Source organism: Cynocephalus volans, chromosome 7, assembly GCF_027409185.1.
Source record: "Cynocephalus volans isolate mCynVol1 chromosome 7, mCynVol1.pri, whole genome shotgun sequence".
Lineage (NCBI taxonomy): Eukaryota > Metazoa > Chordata > Mammalia > Dermoptera > Cynocephalidae > Cynocephalus > Cynocephalus volans.
Window position 1 is genome coordinate 124,575,501 of NC_084466.1, and position 18,255 is coordinate 124,593,755.

Genomic DNA, 18,255 nt, shown 5'->3' on the forward strand with positions numbered 1-18,255 from the left:
GCCACTATTTTGTTGAATATGTTTTCAATGCCATGTGCGTTTTCCTCTCCTTCTGGAATACGCATGACTTGGATATTTGAGCGCTTAAGGTTGTCTGATATCTCTCTCAGATTTTCTTCAGTGTCTTTGATTCTTTTTTCTTTCTTTTTGTCTGCTTGTGTTATTTCAAACAGCCCATCTTCAAGTTCAGAGGTTCTCTCTTCAACTTCGACAAGCCTGCTGGTTAAACTCTCCGTTGTGCTTTTTATTTTGCTGAATAACTTCTTCAGTTCAGCAAGTTCTGCTACATTTTTTTTCAGGACATTGATTTCCTTGTACATTTCCTCTTTCAGGTCCTGTATACTTTTCCTCATTTCATCATGATGTGTAGCTGAGTTTTCTTGTATCTCATTCAGTTTCCTTAGAATTATCACTCGAAATTCCTTGTCAGTCATTTCAAGGGCTTCTTGTTCTATAGGATCTAGAGTTTGAGATTTATTAACTTTTGGTGGTATACTTTCTTGATTTTTTGTATTTCTGGTATCTTTTTTTTGGTGTTTATTCTTTGTGGTAGGGGGTTTCACAGTCCACCGGTTTGAGACTATTGACTAACTAAGATGTTGCTGTGGTTGCCAATTTGGTATGGCTACCTCCGTGACTGCTCAGTTGGCCTCTAGTGCCTTGTGTGTGTGGTTGTCTCGGGTCTTGGGCTTCTCTGGGGAGCCACCTTTCTGGTCAGCTTGGACTCTGCTGGGCTGGTGGATCACGTACCACAGGGTGTGTGATCTCTGTTGAGCTTTCACTTCCTGTGCAGGACTTCTCCCTGTTCTGTGCATTCTGGCCCGGGCTGTTGGATCGTGCAGTGGCGACCCCACAGTGTGTGTGGTTTCTGTCGAGTCTCCGCCTCCCTAGCTGGACGTCTCCCCGCTCTCTGTGCACTGAGCTGGGCTGGGACGTGTCTTCTGCAACCTTCATCTATCAGCTGGCCCTTCAAGACCCTGCTCGGCACCGCCTTGCCCAGGAAGTCTACCAGGTTTCTGCTAGGCACAGACGAGTGGTCGCTCTGGGTGCCTTTGTAGCACTGTGTAGATCTTTCTTGGGACTTATCACCTTCCTCCTGGTATCACGGTTATTTGTGTACTTGTCTTATCTCCCACACCAGAGCTTGAGCTCCTCGGGGGAGGAGCCTGCAGCACAAGGTTCACCTTTGTATCCCCCCGGCGCGGACCGAGTCCGGTGCCCGCCCGCAGTCAGTTCTCCGGCAGGTTCAAGCGAACTTGGGAACTCTCCAACCACACTATTCCTAACCAGGAATCGGTTAGGCGTTTTTCCGAACTGGTGGCCGCAGAGATGGTATCTGCCTCGCAGTAACAGGAAGTTTACTGGGGGCCAGACCCCCGGGTGCAGTGGAGTGACAGTCGGCCCAGCTCGTACTTCCTTGCCCTCCCAACAGTGGCCGGGGACACCCCATGCCACCAGCCCTGCCAGAGAACTGCAGAGGGAATGAGAGGGGAGGCCGGCCTGCAGGCCCCCGGAAGCCCTGCACCGGGGCAAGCAAGTGGGAAGGCTCAGTGAGGAGCTGAACCAGGCGAGGAGGACAGGCTTGGCTGAGCCGGGCTGGAGCTGCCACCACCTGAGAAAATGGAGACAGCCCCGGGGGCGGTGAGTGGCCCGGTGGGGCAGGCGGAAGCTGGGCGGGCGCCTTTTTCCCAAGCAGGGCCGGGCCGGGGGTCACTCACAGGGCTTTGCCAGGTCGGGCAGCTCCCTCTTTACCTCTGCTTTGTCCCCGTCCCCGTTCTTGGGCGCTGCTGCCTCAGGCTGCTCAGTTGTTCCCGCGGCGTGGCTCGGGCGCTCCCAGGAATCTCCTTTTATGCCGGCCTGAAACCTCGAATCCTGAATAGGGCAGCTGGCCGCCTTAAGCGTGGCCTCGGCCTCCGGGATCCTGGCTGCATCAACAGCAGCCCCGGCGCTGTGTTCCCTGTTTAGAGACTTGCTTTTGCAGCTAAGAAACAGTTCTTTTCCTGCTCCATACTTCAGAGCTGTTCCCTGTAAACGAGGCAGCCTCTCCTGCCAAGGGCCTATTCGTGGATTTTAATATGTTGAACCACCCTTGGTTTCTGGGGATAATTTCCACTTGGTGTATAATTCTTTCTCTTTTTCTTTATTAATAATTAATATTATTTTTGATTTTATGTTATTGAATCAAAATTGATTATACATATTTTTGGGGTTCAACATTGAGATTTGTTGATCAAATCAATATTACTAGTATATATAGTGTTATGAATCATAATTATTCTTTATGCCCCTTGTCCAATCTCTCCCCCTCCCCCTTCTAATTACCCTAGACTTCTTCTCTCCTTCTGAAAGAATAATGGTTACTCTGTTGATCTCTTGCCTAGAGGATCTGTCCAATTCTGAGAGGTGTGACTAGGTCCCCCAATATTATCATAGAGCACATGCTTCTTCTGTCACTCTGAAATGGGCTTTGTGGAGAGAGACATCCTCTTCTTTCCTTTATCTCTTATGGTGACTCTCCAGGTATCTGCGCACTCCAGCCATGGTTTTTGTGGTGTCTGTGGTGGGCCACCCACATGGAGGTGATGCTTTTGGCATGCTACTTGGCACTGGTTGTATGCCCAGTTGTGGGGTGTGTCTGGTCCCTGGTTCCATACCTCGGGTCCCCAGTGGGCCCCAAGGTGCTGGTGTGATGTGCCTGGTTGTGGGAGGGGGTTCCAGTCCCTGATCCATACCTCAGATCACTGGGAGGGCCCCAAGGCACTGGCGCAGTATGCCTGGTTGTGGGAGGGGGGGTCTGATCCCCAGTTCCATACCTCAGGTCACTGGGTGGACCCCGAGGCCCTGGCATGTTGTGCCTGGTTGTGGGAGGGGGGTCCAGTCCCCTTCTCCATGCCTCGTGTCCCCAGGTGGGCCCCAAGGCCCTGGCATGGTGTGCCTGGTTGTTGGAGTGGGGTCCAGTCCCCAGCTCCAAGCCTCTAGTTCCCAGACAGGCCCTAAGACTCTGGTGGTGTGCCTGGACTGGAACTAATTTTTTGTCCTTTGCTTCTAAAATGGGGGAACTTTCTGTGGGAACCAGTACTTGAGCTGTGTGGTTGAGCTAAATTGCTGCTTGCTGCTGTTTCCCTAGGGAAGGCTTGTTGTGGAGCTCAGGGTTTAATGATTGGTCTTATAGGTACTTCTGGCTCTCCAGAGATTCGGTGGATCTGGGTTGTGTAGAAACTCTGATCTGAGCCTGAGTTTCTTCATCAAACTGCGCCCCATGCAATTCTGCATTCCTGATCAGTCTCCTCTGCGTGGTCCTGCACTGATTATGGGGTCAGTTGGCTGTCCTTGCTGTGTCCCAGTGTTCTCCCAGTGGGCCTGTCTCTCCCACTGCTCATGCTCCAAACACTTCCCATGGGATGGGCCCTGCACTGGTCCATTGCAATGACTCACTGGCCTCTCAACGGCTCCCTTTTTTCAGTTGTTCTGGCTCTTCGCTCTTGCGTGTGTCTATGGGAACCCTATTAGTGTTCTTGCTGTCCTGGGGGCCACCAAGGCCCTCTTCTCCCTTGCCGCTGCCAAATAACTCCATCTGAAGGGCACAGCTGCGGATTCTGCTGGCTCCTGCTCCACGTGCTCATCAGGTCCAGCCTTAAAGCTGTAGCAGCCTGAAATGCTCAGAGTGTTTTTTTTTTATTCTCATTGTGGTTTCTCCCGACACCTTCATGAACACAGTAGGTTTCTCCTCCTCTTCTCCTGAACTCCAGTGGCCCCAGCTTGGCTGATGTTACATTTTTATAGTTGTAAGTTTTTTGATTTGTGGGAAAGAGTGACGCTGGAAACCGTCTATTCCACCATCTTGACTGGAACTCCAAACTATAATCCTTATAATAGCTGCTGAATTGTGTGCTGGTATTTTGTTGAGGTTTCGTGTTGATATTCATAAGAGATATGTTTGTTTTCTTTCCTTGCAGTGTCTTTGTCTGGCTTTGATATCAGGGTGGTGCTGGCTTCATAGAATGATTTAGGAAGTACTCTCTCCTCTTTAGTTTTGGAAGATTTTGTAAGGATTGGTATTCTTTAAATGTTTGGTAGATTTTACAATGAAGCCATCTGGTCCTCAGCTTTTCTTTGTTGGGAGGTTTCTAATTACTGAGTTAACCTCCTTTTAAGTCTATTCAGATTTTCTCTTTCTTCTTGAGTCAGTTTTTTTAGTCTGTGTGTTTCTAGGAATTTTTCCATTTTACTAAGTTACCCAATTTGTTTGCAAACAATGGTTCACAGTATTCTTTTTATTTCTGTACTCCTTTTTATCTTTTATTATGATAAAATAATAAATATAATCCTTTTTGTAAAATTAGTAGTTATGTTCCTACTTTCATTTCTGTTTTTAGTAATGAGTCTTCTCTTCCTCCCTCCACCCTGTTTTAGCCAATGTAGCTAAAAGTTTGTCAGTTTTTAAAAAATGTTTTCAAAGGACCAGCTTTTGGTTTTATTGTTTTTCTTTTCTCTATTTCAATTATATTCACTCTACTTTTTATTATTTCTTTCCCTCCAGTAGTTTTAGGTTTCTTTTGCTCTTTTTCTGGTTCCTTAAGGTGTGCAGTTGGGTTATTGATATGTGGTTTCTTTTTTAAAAAAATAGGTGTTTGCACCTATAATTTCTCTCTTAGCACTGCTTTCATTCTATCCCGTAAGTTTTGGTATGCTGTATTTCTTTTTAAATTCATTTCAAGGTATTTCGTAATTTACCTTGTGATTCCTTCTTTGACCAATTAGTTATTTAAGACCTTGTTGTTTAATATCCACATATTTGTGATTTTTCCAGTTTTCTTTCTGATATTCATTTCTTGTTTTATTCCATTGTGGTCAAAAATAATACTTTGTATGATTTCAGTCTTTTCACATTTATTAAGACTTGTTTTGTGAAGGAACCTATGTTCTATCTTGCAGAATGTTCCATGTGCACTTCAGAAGACTGTGTATTTTTATTGTGTTTAGGTGCATGCTCTGTATATGTCTGCTAGGTCTAATGACTTATAGTGTTGTTCAAGTTCTCAGTTTTCTTTTTGGTAAGTTGGTTGTTCTACCCATTATTGGAAGTGGGGTATGAAGTCTCCAGTTATTATTGTGGAACTATTTCTTCCTTCAATTCTGTTGATTTTTGCTTCATATATTTTGGGGATCTATTGTTAGGTGTGTATATGTTTATAATAATTATATTTTCTTGCTGGATCAAACCTCCTATTCCAATATGTAATGTTCTCCTTTGTCATTTGTAACCTTTTTTTTTGACTTAAAGTTTATTTTGTCTGATAATAATGGAGCTAACTTAGCTCTCTTTTGGTTACTATTTGCTTTTAATATAATTTTTCATCCTTTTACTTTCAACCACTATGTAGCTTTATATCTAAAATGAGTCTTTTGTAGATACCATATAAGTGGATCATGTTTTTATTCCAGCATGCTGATTTCTGTCTTTCAATAGGAGAGTCTTATGTACTAAAATTGATTGCTGAGAAAGAAGGATTTATTTCTGCCATTTACCTATTTGTTTTCTGTATGTGTTATCTGTTTTTTGTTCCTCGGTTTCTCCATTACTGCCTTTTTTTGGGTACTTAGTTGAATTTTTGGAGTGTACTATTTGATTCCTTTTGTCATTCCATTCTTTTTTCGTTCTACTCCTGATAATGGATAATTTCAGTGGTCCTTTTCTGTATATTTTTGAGTTACTTTCTCAGTAATTACCTTAGGAATTGCAATTAATACCTTAAATTTACAAAAGCCTAGTTTGGTTAATACCAAATTAGTTTCATTAGTGTACAAACTATACTACTATACATCCCTATCCCTTTTCCTTCATACTATTATTGCCGCATATTGCATCTTTGTACATTGTGTGCCTGTGTTAGTCCATGTGTGTTGCTATAACAGAAATACCTGAGACTGGATAATTTATAAAGAACAGAGGTTTATTTGGCTTATGATTCTGGGACAGCTGCATCTGATGTGGGCCTCAGGCTGCTTCTACTTGCAAAGTGGCAGGCAGCCAGCAGGACAAGCAGATCACATGGTGAGAGGAAGCAAGAGAGAAAGAAAGAGGAGGTGCTAGGGTCTTTTAAACAACCAGCTCTCATGGGAACTAAGAGTGAGATCTCACTCAGGACCCTCACCCCCCAGGGAGAGCATTAATCCATTCATGAGGGACCTGCCCCCGTGACTCAAACAGCTTCCAACACTGTCACATTGGGGATCAGATTTCCATGAGTTTTGGGGGGACAACACATCCAAATTCTATCAGTGCTCATTAACATAAGTTTATAAATATTTTATGCATTTGCCCTTTAAATGATATACAAAAAATGAGGAGTTACTAACAAAATGTACAGTAAAACTAGCTCTTATATTTACTTATGTAGTTGTTTTTACCAGTGTTCTTTATTTCTTCTCATGACTTTGAGGTACTGTCTGTCTAATTTCAGCCTGAAGTACTCTTTTAGAACTTCTTGTAGGGCAGGTCTACTGGAAAAAATTTCTCTCAACTTTTGTTTATCTAAAGATGTCTTCATTTCTCCTTCATTCTTGAAGGATAGTTTTACTGGATATAGAAATCTTGGTTGATAGTTTTTTTTTTCTTTTTTCTTTTTTCTTTCTAGACTTTAAATATGTCATCCCACTGCCTTTTGGCCTCCATGGTTTCTGATGAGAAATAAACTATTAGTCTTATTGTGGATCCCTTGCTTGTGATGAGTTGCTTCTCTTTCTGCTTTCATAATTCTCTTTATCTTTAGGTTTCAAAAATTTAGCTACAGTGCATCTCAGTGTGAATCTTATTGAGTTTATTCTGCTTGGAGTTTGTTGTTTTTTTTGGATCATGTCTTTCATAAGTTTGCAGAAGTTTTGGGTTATTATTTTTTCAAATATTTTTTTCTGCCCCTTTGTTTTTTTCTTGTTCTGAGACTTCTATGGTATATATCTTGCTACACTTGTCACACAGGTTTTGTTCCTTTTTCTGCAGTCTTTTTTTCCCTCTTACTCCTGAGAATGGATAATTTCAATGGTTTTATCTTAAATTTGCTAATCCTGTTTTCTGTCTGCTCAAATCTGTTGTTGAACTCCTCTAATCAATTTTTCATTTTAGTTATTATACTTTTCAGCTACAGAATTTCTGTTTGGTTCCTTTTACAATTTCTCTGTCTTTATTGATATTCTCATTTTGTTTATATATATTTTTTCCCCCTGATTTCCTTTAGTTCTTTTTCCATGGTTTCCTTGAGCTCCTAGAGCATATTTTTAAGACAGTCGATTTAATGTCTTTGACTAGTAATCCAGTTGGCTAGACTTCCTTGGGGATGCTTTTTGTCAAATTCTTTTTCTCTGAATGGGCCATACTTTCTTCTTTGTATGTTTTGTAATTTTTTGTTGAGAACTGGACACTATGAGTGTTATAACATGGTAACTCTGTAAATCTGTTTTTCCTACTCCTCAGCAATTGCTGATTTTTGCTTGTTGAGGGCTGAAGCCATGTGTTTGTGACTTTTCCAAGCTATTTTTGGAAAGTGTGTATTTCTTTTTGTGTATGATCATAAGTTTCTATTCTGTTATCTATGTGGTCAGCTGGTGACATGACAAAGATTTCCTTAAACGTCTGGCTCCAAAAAAGGGGCCCAAAAGAGGGTTCTACTGCCTTTAATGTTCTGATAGATACTACCAGTGAAAGCCACTGTTGTGGAAAGGACTGAAACTGATGCAAGTGTCTGGGCTGGTCCCTTAGAGCACTGCCAGACCAATGAAAATGCACAACCCCAAATTTTTGAAGGACATGATCCCCACTGTCCCCACTAGTACCACTTAGCCATTCCAGGAACCTGGGCTGTTATCCCACTGCCACGTGAGGTTGGGTAGGGGTCAGGGGGATAGTAGTTGGTTTTTACTGCTCCCCTCATCAAGCAAACTTCTAGTCATTAAAAGTATCTGATCAGGTTTCTAGAGTTCTAAAGTACTTGATTCCAATTGCTCTTTCTAGCTCAGTTTTTACTTTGATGGAGGGACTAATCCCTAGATCTTCCTATTATGCCATTTTGCATCAGTGATGACTTTTGAAGTACAAGTGTTTTAAATGAATTAAGCCCAGTTCATCATTTTTTATTTTAATGGATCATACTTTTGGTGTCATATGTAATAATTCTTTGCATAAAACATGGTGACAAAGATTTTCTCCTGTTTATTAGTGTGGGTAGATGGAAAACCTTTGGGTGCAGGCAGGTCACATGGGGGCTTGTAGAGGGAGAACTATCTGGGAGGGAGGTACAGGTGGGCTGTGAGGCTTGCAGAAGGAATTGGCACACTGTTGCTCGCAGGAAGCCTTTGGCTGGGTCAGTTTCCACGTGGAGAGGACTGTGGAAAAGCCATCTCCAGGCCTAGGCTGCAGGTTTGCCAAGGTTAGAAGTTTGTTGAAGAACTAGCAGTCTGGGCATGTGGCTAAGCAAAGTTTTACTGGATATCCTCAGACCTGTAGTACTGACCTACAGGAACCGGAAACCACAGGAGAGCCCTTTCTTCTTTAACGTCTTGTTGGTGCCCTCTACTGAGAAAGCTCCTTAATTTTAAGGAGAAATGTTTAAAGGAATTCTGTCTGTCATCACAGAGCACATATTAAAGGGTGAATATGGAGCTAGCTAATAGGCAATTAATTGATAAGTGACACACAACATATTAAATATTGTTTAACTTAATAACCATTTAAAATGAGGTTTGAAATTGTTTCTTTTAAGTATTACTAGTCCTCAGCATATCTGTTATTAAAAACCTCCAACCTAGAGATCTTATGAAGTAGATAATTAAATCACTGTGTATGGTCTCTGAGATGAAAATTCCAGAGTATCTCTGGTAGAAATTGCTCTACAGTGTCATTTACTCACTCCATTGCACACCTGATCAAGTGAGAGTGTTTCTCTTCTTTATTGTTAATTAGCCCACAATTTTTCATGGGAGTCTCTTAACATCGTGCATTAAAAACTTATTTCCTGCTATCACTATACTGAACTTTTAAAATATATGCTATTTTGAATGTATACAAACCTAGTGACTTGGGACTTCAAATAATTTGAAACTGTAACTAACTGTATGTGCGAATTTAAAATTTTTCATTTTTTTAAGGCATTTTGTAGGCTGGGAGTTAAATGAATAGAATAATACTTTCTATCTGATCATCTCCCCTAGACCATTTCTATGTCCCAAAGTTTAATTAACAGAACAAGGTAGCTGCCCTGAACTGAATGCAACACTTTGGAAATTAAAACATTTTAATGTCTATTTAATAGCTTATAAAAAAGATTGATAACTCAGTTGGATTCATCAGTACCTTTTCTTTCTTTCTTTCTTTTTTTTTTTTTTGTCTTTTTCATGACCGGTACTCAGCCAGTGAGTGCACCGGCCATTCCTATACAGGATCCGAACCCACGGCAGGAGCGTCGCTGCTCTCCCAGTGCTGCACTCTCCCGAGTGCACCACAGGCTCGGCCCCATCAGTACCTTTTCTAATGGTCTTTGGTGCTCTGGTCGTGCTATTTTGATGGGTACATATTTTGAATATCATCCTTCCTTACATATGCAAATAGGTACTTAATTTGGCTGGTTAGGGCACAGAGATAATAGATTAAATCCTCAAAACTTGTGCAGGTTTTTCAAGATTTTTCATTGAGAGATAACTTTCCTCCTTGGTTGTATGTTGACTCTCTTACAATAAGATTTCTTGTACATAGCTGTCCGAAGAAAAACGGTTTACATATACAGATACTCCTTGACTTAGGATGTGGTTATGTCCTGATAAACCCATTGTAAGTTAAAAATATCTTTTTTTTTTTTTTTTTTGTCTTTTTCGTGACCGGTACTCAGCCAGTGAGTGCACTGGCCATTCCTATATAGGATCCGAACCCGCGGAGGGAGCGTCACAGCGCTCCCAGCACTGCACTCTCCCAAGTGTGCCACAGGCTCGGCCTAAAAAAATATCTTAAGTCGAAAATGCTTAAATACACCTAACCTGCCCAGCATCATAGCTTAGCCTAGCTTACCTTAAAACATACTCAGTACACTTACATTAGCCTACAATTGGGCAAGATCATCTAACACAAAGCCTATTTCATAATAAAGTGTTGACTATCTCATGTAGTAAAAGTGAAAAACAATGGTTTCGCACCATTGTAAAGTTGTTAAGTCAAACCATTGTAAGGCAGGGACCAACTGTATACATATTATAGTTTTGGGGGGATCATAAGATGTAGTTTTATTATAAATAACAAATTTTTACTGCAAGTAACTAAATAGTATTTTTCCAATTATTGTATTACTTAATCCTTTAACTATTATATATAGATTCTTTTAATCTTTTTTGTTCTTATATTCTTGGCTGTTAATGTAAAGTATGTGTATCATCAATTCTAATATGCTTTGTTGCTAATTTAAAGGAAATATTTGCATTTTATTTATGGCTGTCATTTTTCTGCCAATTTGTTTATCTCTTTAGTATCTCTGTTGATGATTGTTCTAATATTCTAATATCTCTATATAAGCCAGGTATTCTTATTTGAATCTTGTCGGTCTAAGTAATAGCAGTATATGTAGTAGAAATAATTTTATTTAAAAGTAGTTTATATTTGCCTTGGTCCTGGTTACAAAAAACACAATTCATGTAACTTTTCTGTGTTTCAGAAACCTTTTTCCAAAAAGGACAAAGGAACTTAAATCGGTTGTTCATAGTGCTCCTGGTTGGAAATTATTTGGTAAAGTCCCTCCTAGAGAGAATATTCAGAAAACTTCTAAAATCATTCAGCAGGTAAGTACTAATATACCATGTAGTTTGTCCTAGCTTTTCAAGCATTCTTTTCTTGGTAATTAACATATTCCATTTTCATTCTTATTTTTCTAGATACAAACTTGTGGGAATATAGCTATTTATAGTAACCTTCTTAATTTTTTTAAGAAAAGACCATATATTTTCTATTATCTTTTATGATTGTGAAAATTCTTTAAAGTAATAGAACATTGATTTTCTTTCCCAGTTATTCCTTGGAGAGCTTTTTTTTTAAAGAAAAACTTAGCTAGTTACTCTCACCACATATGTCGACTTCCAGTTGAACTTGGTAGCATTTGCCAGGTGACACAGATTTTTATGAATATTGGTAGTTGTGAACTGATAAACAGTAAAAAGCAAAAACTGAGTAGATTTTGAGGTTGAACTTTTTTCTTTATCACTTTTCTGGTATTCTGCCTAAACCAAGGACTTCATTAGTGAGAAGGGTTGGTACACAGTTTGTTTCTAGTAATTTAGAACCCAGTTCTTCTAATATCTTTATGACTGTACATATTCTTGTGGTAAGACTTTCAGATCTTATTTGACTCCTGAACTTGTGCTTCTGGTTATGAGATCAGTGAGACTGGAAAGTAGTGATACTGGATCTATTTGTAGTGATTTGAGTTCAGAGAAGTTTTTGTTCAGAAGAAAATATGTAATAAATTTCCTGGTTTTCTCCTTTCCAATTGTGGTTTACCAGATTTAACACAACCAGCAGTTATAAAAATAATCACATTAAGGCAATAATCATTATTCAAATTGGAATGAATATCCTCCTTTTAAGGATTTAATAGTGTTTATTGCTCCAAAGAAAAATTGATTTCTCAAGTAATATAGGAAAATAATTTTTAGATCTTTAAAACATTGTAGTTAATTTTATGTTTAAGTAATTAAAATAGTGAATAGTTCATATAGCTGCTGGGACTTAAAACTATAGTGCCATGATTCCCCAGCTGTGAGCCCAGGCACTCTGGTGTGCTGCAGCTAATGTGCAAGGAACCATGGGATATTTAAATTTTTTGAGGCAAACTCAGTGATACTCTGAGTAGATACTCTACATCTGTTGGATATAGTACAGACTGTTAACTTGAACTAATACACAGTTTCAACATTAAGTAGTGCTATAGCCTTTTCTGTGGCATATCTTTGTAAATCTGGTTTTTCTAAGGTTGCTATGATAAAATTCAGATACTGTACAAAAATCAGTATGGGACTAGAAATGAGGGTCTAATCTGAATTAAAGGTTTAAGAAATTGTGCAGTGCACAATAGGCATACATGTTCAATTAGTAATTAATTGTGTTTATTTAAGAATGAAATAAAAATTTTTTCTTTCAATTTACATGTATTATTTTTTAAAAGGTTACTAACTGTTAAGAAATAAATCCTTGTTAAGTTGTTTGGACACAGCTACTTATTAAACAGAACCATTAGATATTTCTTTTGGTTTAGGCGGTACTGAGAAAAAATTACTGAGACACCAAGTGCATTGTTAACCAAGAAAGGTTGGGAACCTCTACTATTATGACATTGTAAATTTTAGCTCCTCTTTTTAGTAATATCTGAAAGTAACGTCTCTTGTCCAGTTTTTCCAGAAGACCATGGTTGCCCTCTAGAGGGAAAACAGTGGTCTTGCTATTTGAAAGTTTATATTAGTTTTCTTGACTCTATGGTAGTTTACATTAAATATGCATGTGCATACATTTGTATATCTTTATGTAAACAAACATTCTACAATATTTTCTTATCATATGTCTCTAAATAAATGACTGGTTGGATAATTATCTTTACTGATACGTTGTATGCCTTTAATCTGCAATTTTCATTTTGGAATGCCAAGGCCTTACACTCTCTTTCTTGTTTATATATATTGTTTGAAAATTTGATGAGTGGTCAAGAGAATAACAGCTCTTACTCGTATGTGAAGGAAGAGTGGAGGTGAAATACAGTTGTCTTATATAACCTCTTCTCTGGCCGTTTACAGATGATTTTCCCTAGCTACTTATTTTAGTTTTCGAGCTTTTCAGCTGTGTGTAGTTACTAGTGTGTATTTTGGTGCTTTTTTTGTGGTTCTGTTTTTTTTCTGGGATGCGTGATGAACGGTTAAGTCTTGTTCCTCTGATGCTCTTCCACCCTCAAAATATGTATTGCTTTTACCACGTGACAGGACATTTCTGCCTTTCCCTGTTTGCTTTTTCTTCCCCTACTTCTATGTGTGTGTTCTTTTCCCCATTTGTCTAACTTTGCTGTCCTCTTCCCTGCAATTGTCATTTTCAGTGTAGACATGATCTTCTCTTTATAATGATGGTAAATTTCTAACTTTATGTCTCTGTTCCAACTTGAAAACTTTTTCACAGCCCTGATTTTAAAAAATATTTTATTTTATTTTATTTTACTTCTCAAAATACATTGTACTTAATTTTCATGCCCCTTTACCCATTCCTCTCCACCCCCTCCCTCCTGACATAAAATTTGTTCACTTGACTTAAATAGTTCAAGGAATTTTTGTCGTTATTCTGTCTTCTTCCCACCACTCCATCTGTTGTTTGTGTGTTTATTTAGTAATTTTTAGCTCCCACAAATAAGTGAGAACATGTGGTATTTCTATTTCTGTGCCTGACTTGTTTCACTTAAAATAATTTTCTCTAAGTCCATCCATTTTGTTGTGAATGGTAGTATTTCGTTCTTTTTTATAGCAGAGTAGTATTCCATTGTGTAGTTGTACCACAGTTTCCTTATCCACTCATCAGATGATGGACATTTCGGCTGGTTCCAGCTCTTGGCTATTGTATATAGAGCTGCAATAAACATTGGAGTATAGGCATCCTTTGGCATGATGATTTCCATTCCTCTGGGTATATTCCCAACAGTGGAATCACTGGGTCATATGGTCGATCTATCTGTATTTGTTTGAGGAACCTCCATATCATTTTCCATAAAGGCTGCACCATTTTGCAACCCCGCCAACAGTGGATGAGAGTTCCTTTTTCTCCTCAACCTCTCCAACACTTATCATTCTCAGTCTTTTGGATGTTAGCTATCCTAACTGGAGTGAGATGGTATCTCAGTGTGGTTTTGATTTGCGTTTCCTGGATGTTGAGTGATATTGACCATTTTTTCATGTGTCTGTTGGCCATTCATATATCTTCCTTTGAGAAATGCCTATTCAGCTACTTTGCCCATTTTTTAATTGGGTTGTTTGTTTTTTTGTACAGCCCTGATTTTTGAACTGTGTAAAACATTATGAATGTAAAACTGTGTTTGGGGCCTTTCACGTACCCCTTCCAAATGGATGTAATGTTTGGAATCAGAAATCAAAAATGAAGATATCAAAGATGTCATGAAGAATGTTAGTACACATCTGTCATATTTAGGATAGAACCTTAAGCTATTAAAGTTGTAGGAAATGAATAGGTAGCTAATAATTCAAATGTAAAACTGCCTGACAAAATGAGGCAGTGCTAAAAGTACTATGGTCAAAATAAATTCCTTGGAGCTTTTTAAAGATGCCTCACTTGCTTTTTGAGTGGCAAAGCAGTATGATTTATTAGGAGATTAGAGTAGTAGTATCATTTCATTGGATAATACTTTTTAAAAAAATCATGTATTCAGAAAGGAGTTGCCATATTCTTAGGTAGGGGCCAGAGTTCTTTTTTTCTTTTTTAATGGAAAGACATCTGCAAGATTATACACTAAGTGAATCGGAAAGTAAGTTTTGATTTACAGACTTTTTTCTCTATTAATTATTAATTACACAAATAACACAGGATTATATTGTCTTTATAGAACATAAAACATTATAGGATGTTAATTAATAGAGATATACTTGTTTCAATTTCCCTTTACATTTTTAGACCTTATAAAATTAATTTTTTTCTGTGAAAAATACATGATTATTTTTGCACGAGTATGTATTTACATATGTGGTATTATCATATATATTTTTCTGCAACTTATTTCAAGAACAAAATGTCACTATATATGTGTGTGTGTATATATATATGTCTATATATAAAAAATATAAAAACAACTTTATATATTTTGTACTTGTAGTTTTTCAGGGATACATGAAGTTCATAAGTGAAATATTTCTAGGTTTAATATTTTTAAAAGATTTTATTCCTATAATAAGTTTTATTAAAGGTCTGATTAATTTTATTGCTTTTCATGTTAACAGTAAAGAAACGTGAAAAACATTTTAGGGTAATAGCAAAGTCAAACTGACTGAAGTTTGGCATTTAACTTGATAATCAATTCCCAAGTCACAGGAATATTCATAGTATTATTTTTTGAGGATTATCACATGTGTTCTCTTGCAGGTGTGAAATTCCTGCTTGTGGCCTTTTGAACCAGTTGGTGAGCCTTGTTAAAAATTGCATCTATTAATTATAAATAGTATTTCAGTTATATTGTAGTTCAGTTTACCTGGGTTTTTGATTTTTCTAAATTAAGAGGTAAAGTTGGAATGTAGATAGTTTGTCTTATGACCTTGAGACTGCAAGTGAGAATGATTTCAAATGAGCTGTGTTATTTATAATTATAAGATTTCCTACTAGATTGAATATACCCTATTTATATCAAACTGACAATCTTTCAGTAGAAAGTGATCATTTTTTGCTAGGGACTGTTTTTATATTGACATCTTTAATGTGAAGGTGAGATTGTAGTACTTTGATAATAGTTCAAAATTTTCATCAACACTCGTCATTTTCTGAGTGAAGTTTTAGATGAGTGGGTAAATCACTTTCACATAACTTTTTTTTTAGTGTGGCTGGTGGGCGTGGGGATCTGAACCCTTGACCTTGGTGTTACAATACCACATTCTGACCAGCCACTATCACATAACTTTTGACAGGCAAACAAAAAAGTTTTAAGATACTAACTGATTGCTTAATTTGAGCACTTCAAATTATCTAAAAGTCTCTCTCCTCAGTTAAGACCTTACTCTTGAAATTTTTTACTACAGGAACAATAATGTAGCCAGAACTGGCATACATGTGCTTTGTGGGCAGTAGTGACATATATAACACTTTGAACGTGTTACTAGAGTTTAATTTTCTGGTTACTAACATTATTGGTATGTAGTATTATAACATTTGAAAACAAGTTTGTAGGGTTTTTTTTTTTTGTTTGTTTGTTTTAAAATAGATGACTGGTAAGGGGATCTTAACCTGTGACTTGGTGTTGTCAGCACCACGCGCTCCCAAGTGAGCTAACCGGCCATCCCTACATGGGGATCCGAACCCGTGGCCTTGGTGTTACCAACAGCACACTCTCCCAAGTGAGCCATGGGCTGGCCCTAAGTTTGGAGGTTTTAATTATGCTTAAATATAGATACCATTGGTGTAAAATTTGGCTAAGTATTGCAAAAATAAAGTGCTTTCTTCATCATTGTTAATTGTAGAAGGACTGGACTATGTTCAGAGTTTATTCTTGAAAAGTCCTTTAAGTTGCTATACACTTGCATGTTTTGTTTTCACTTTTATTTATCTAATCTGTTATCACCTTGAAAAGGTGAACAACTACCTTTCCAGCTGCATGTGTGTTCTTTATTCATAGTTGATAACTTATACATTCCTGTGTATGAATAAATGGAATTCATAAAAGTTAATTTGTGCAGTCTGAATGTTGAGAGAGGAATACTTCTGAGCCTGTGCTTCTGGGAGAGGGGAGAAGTATGAGCCTCAAGAGAGAAGCTTAACTTGGTTAAAGGAGACTAAAAGAATAAAAACAATAAGTTCTCACAAATTGAACAGCGTAGAATTTTTGGCAAAATTTTTTTGTATTATCAGAAACAGTGACTTGGGAAGGGGGTTGTGGTTTGAAAATATTGAGTACTTGCTATTTGATTACATGAATACAGTTTAGTATCAAAGTTATATATCATAAAAGTTTTATTTATTGACTTTGTCTCAGACTTGTATATTATGTTAGACTTCAAATCTGACTAAACAACAAAAGTGTTCTAATAACTTTGTCAAAAAGATGTTTACTAAGGCCCTCCTATATGCCAGAGGGTTATGAAATGCTTTGCCCGAAGGCTTCAGTTAAGCTTGAAATATGGGGTGGGTTTTATGTCTCCTAGTTCACAGATTCTGGAATAAAATTTAGAATTAGTAAAGGCATCATAATCAGCTAAACCCTCTCCACCCCAAGCATGATGGTTTTCCTGGCTCTTGAAATCAGGTTACGTAAGAAAGTCCCTTTATGTGGGGCAGACATGATCTTGAGGCAGTAGAGATGTCCACATGGGGTGTTTCTTCTCTCTCTAGAACATTATTCTGGCTCTCTGTATAAACCATTCACAGCATATGGAAATGGAAAGATTTACTTACTAATGTGGTTTAACACTATTACCCCTTTAAGAGGAGTGTTCCCACTCTCCATTGAACCTCAAAGTCAGGTTGGCTAATGGATATATCAGCATATATCAGGCTATTTTGGCTTTCTCTTTGACTTTGGAAGAGAAGCTCCTGTCCTACTATTTCTTTTTTCCAGTTCCCATATTTTTCATCTTTAAGAAGCTATTCAAAGATTCCTACCACCTCCCTTCAAATCAGCTCCGATTTTTTTCACATATTTTCCTCCTAGTATATCTAGTGGATCCCTTTAACTACAGAATCCAAGTCATCACAGTATGGTAGAATACCATTCTGCTACCAACTCAAGGTGTGACCTCGTGTTAGCAAACTGTAGGCCTTCTCTGTAGTAGAACTTGAAAGACAAAATTCTTGAATTAATTCTAGATTTGTCTTTAAGATTGTCTGGCTTTTATTTTGATGAATGCATAATTTATTCAAAAAACATTGACTGTGTGTAACGTAACAGGTATGGTTCAGGTTCTTAGTAATGTAAATGAACATAAGTACTAACCTTTCAGTTATTCCAGTATAACTGGGGGCAAGGGGTAGGAGAGGACAAGTTCGTATAACCATCATATTGTATGGTGAGTGTTGTACAGGTCGAGCATTCCTAATCTGAATATCTGAAATCCAAAAGGCTCCAAAATTTAAAAAATTAAAAATTTTGATGCCGTCTGATGGGTTGCAGTCAAAACTCATGTGTACAACGCACAGTTCATTCAGTGTCCCCAGGTATTCTGGTGATGCTGCTATGCTGCTTAGTTACCCTGAACATGTGATTTTTTCATTGTATGAATGGTATGTCATTCTTTTATTATTATTTTTTTATTAGCATATTCATTATTACAAAACATACTTATTCTTTATGCCTCTTAGCCAATCTGTCCACCTCCATCTCCCCACTCTGATAGCCAGAGATTTGTTCTCTCTTTCTGATAGATTAACTATTTCCCTGTTGATTTGTTGCCTATATGATCTGTCCAGTACTGAGAGAGGTGTATTCAGGTCCCCCACTATTATTGTATAGCAGATGCTTCTTCCATTACTCTTCAGTATCCTTT

At 38.0% G+C, this 18,255-nt stretch overlaps 1 protein-coding gene and 1 non-coding gene across 3 annotated transcripts in view; one reads left to right on the plus strand and one right to left on the minus strand.

The window, feature by feature from the left end:
* TBC1D12 (TBC1 domain family member 12) overlaps nucleotides 1–18,255 on the plus strand; it is a 120,683-nt gene that overhangs the window by 31,914 nt on the left and 70,514 nt on the right. For both annotated transcript variants that reach the window (XM_063102697.1, XM_063102698.1), the window contains exon 2: nucleotides 10,692–10,815. In XM_063102697.1, the coding sequence (XP_062958767.1) occupies nucleotides 10,692–10,815 (124 nt within the window). The remainder of the gene's footprint in view (nucleotides 1–10,691; nucleotides 10,816–18,255) is intronic.
* LOC134382868 (small nucleolar RNA SNORA36 family) lies at nucleotides 9,145–9,276 on the minus strand. The gene has a single exon (XR_010024130.1). It is a non-coding gene; the product is annotated as a small nucleolar RNA SNORA36 family (small nucleolar RNA).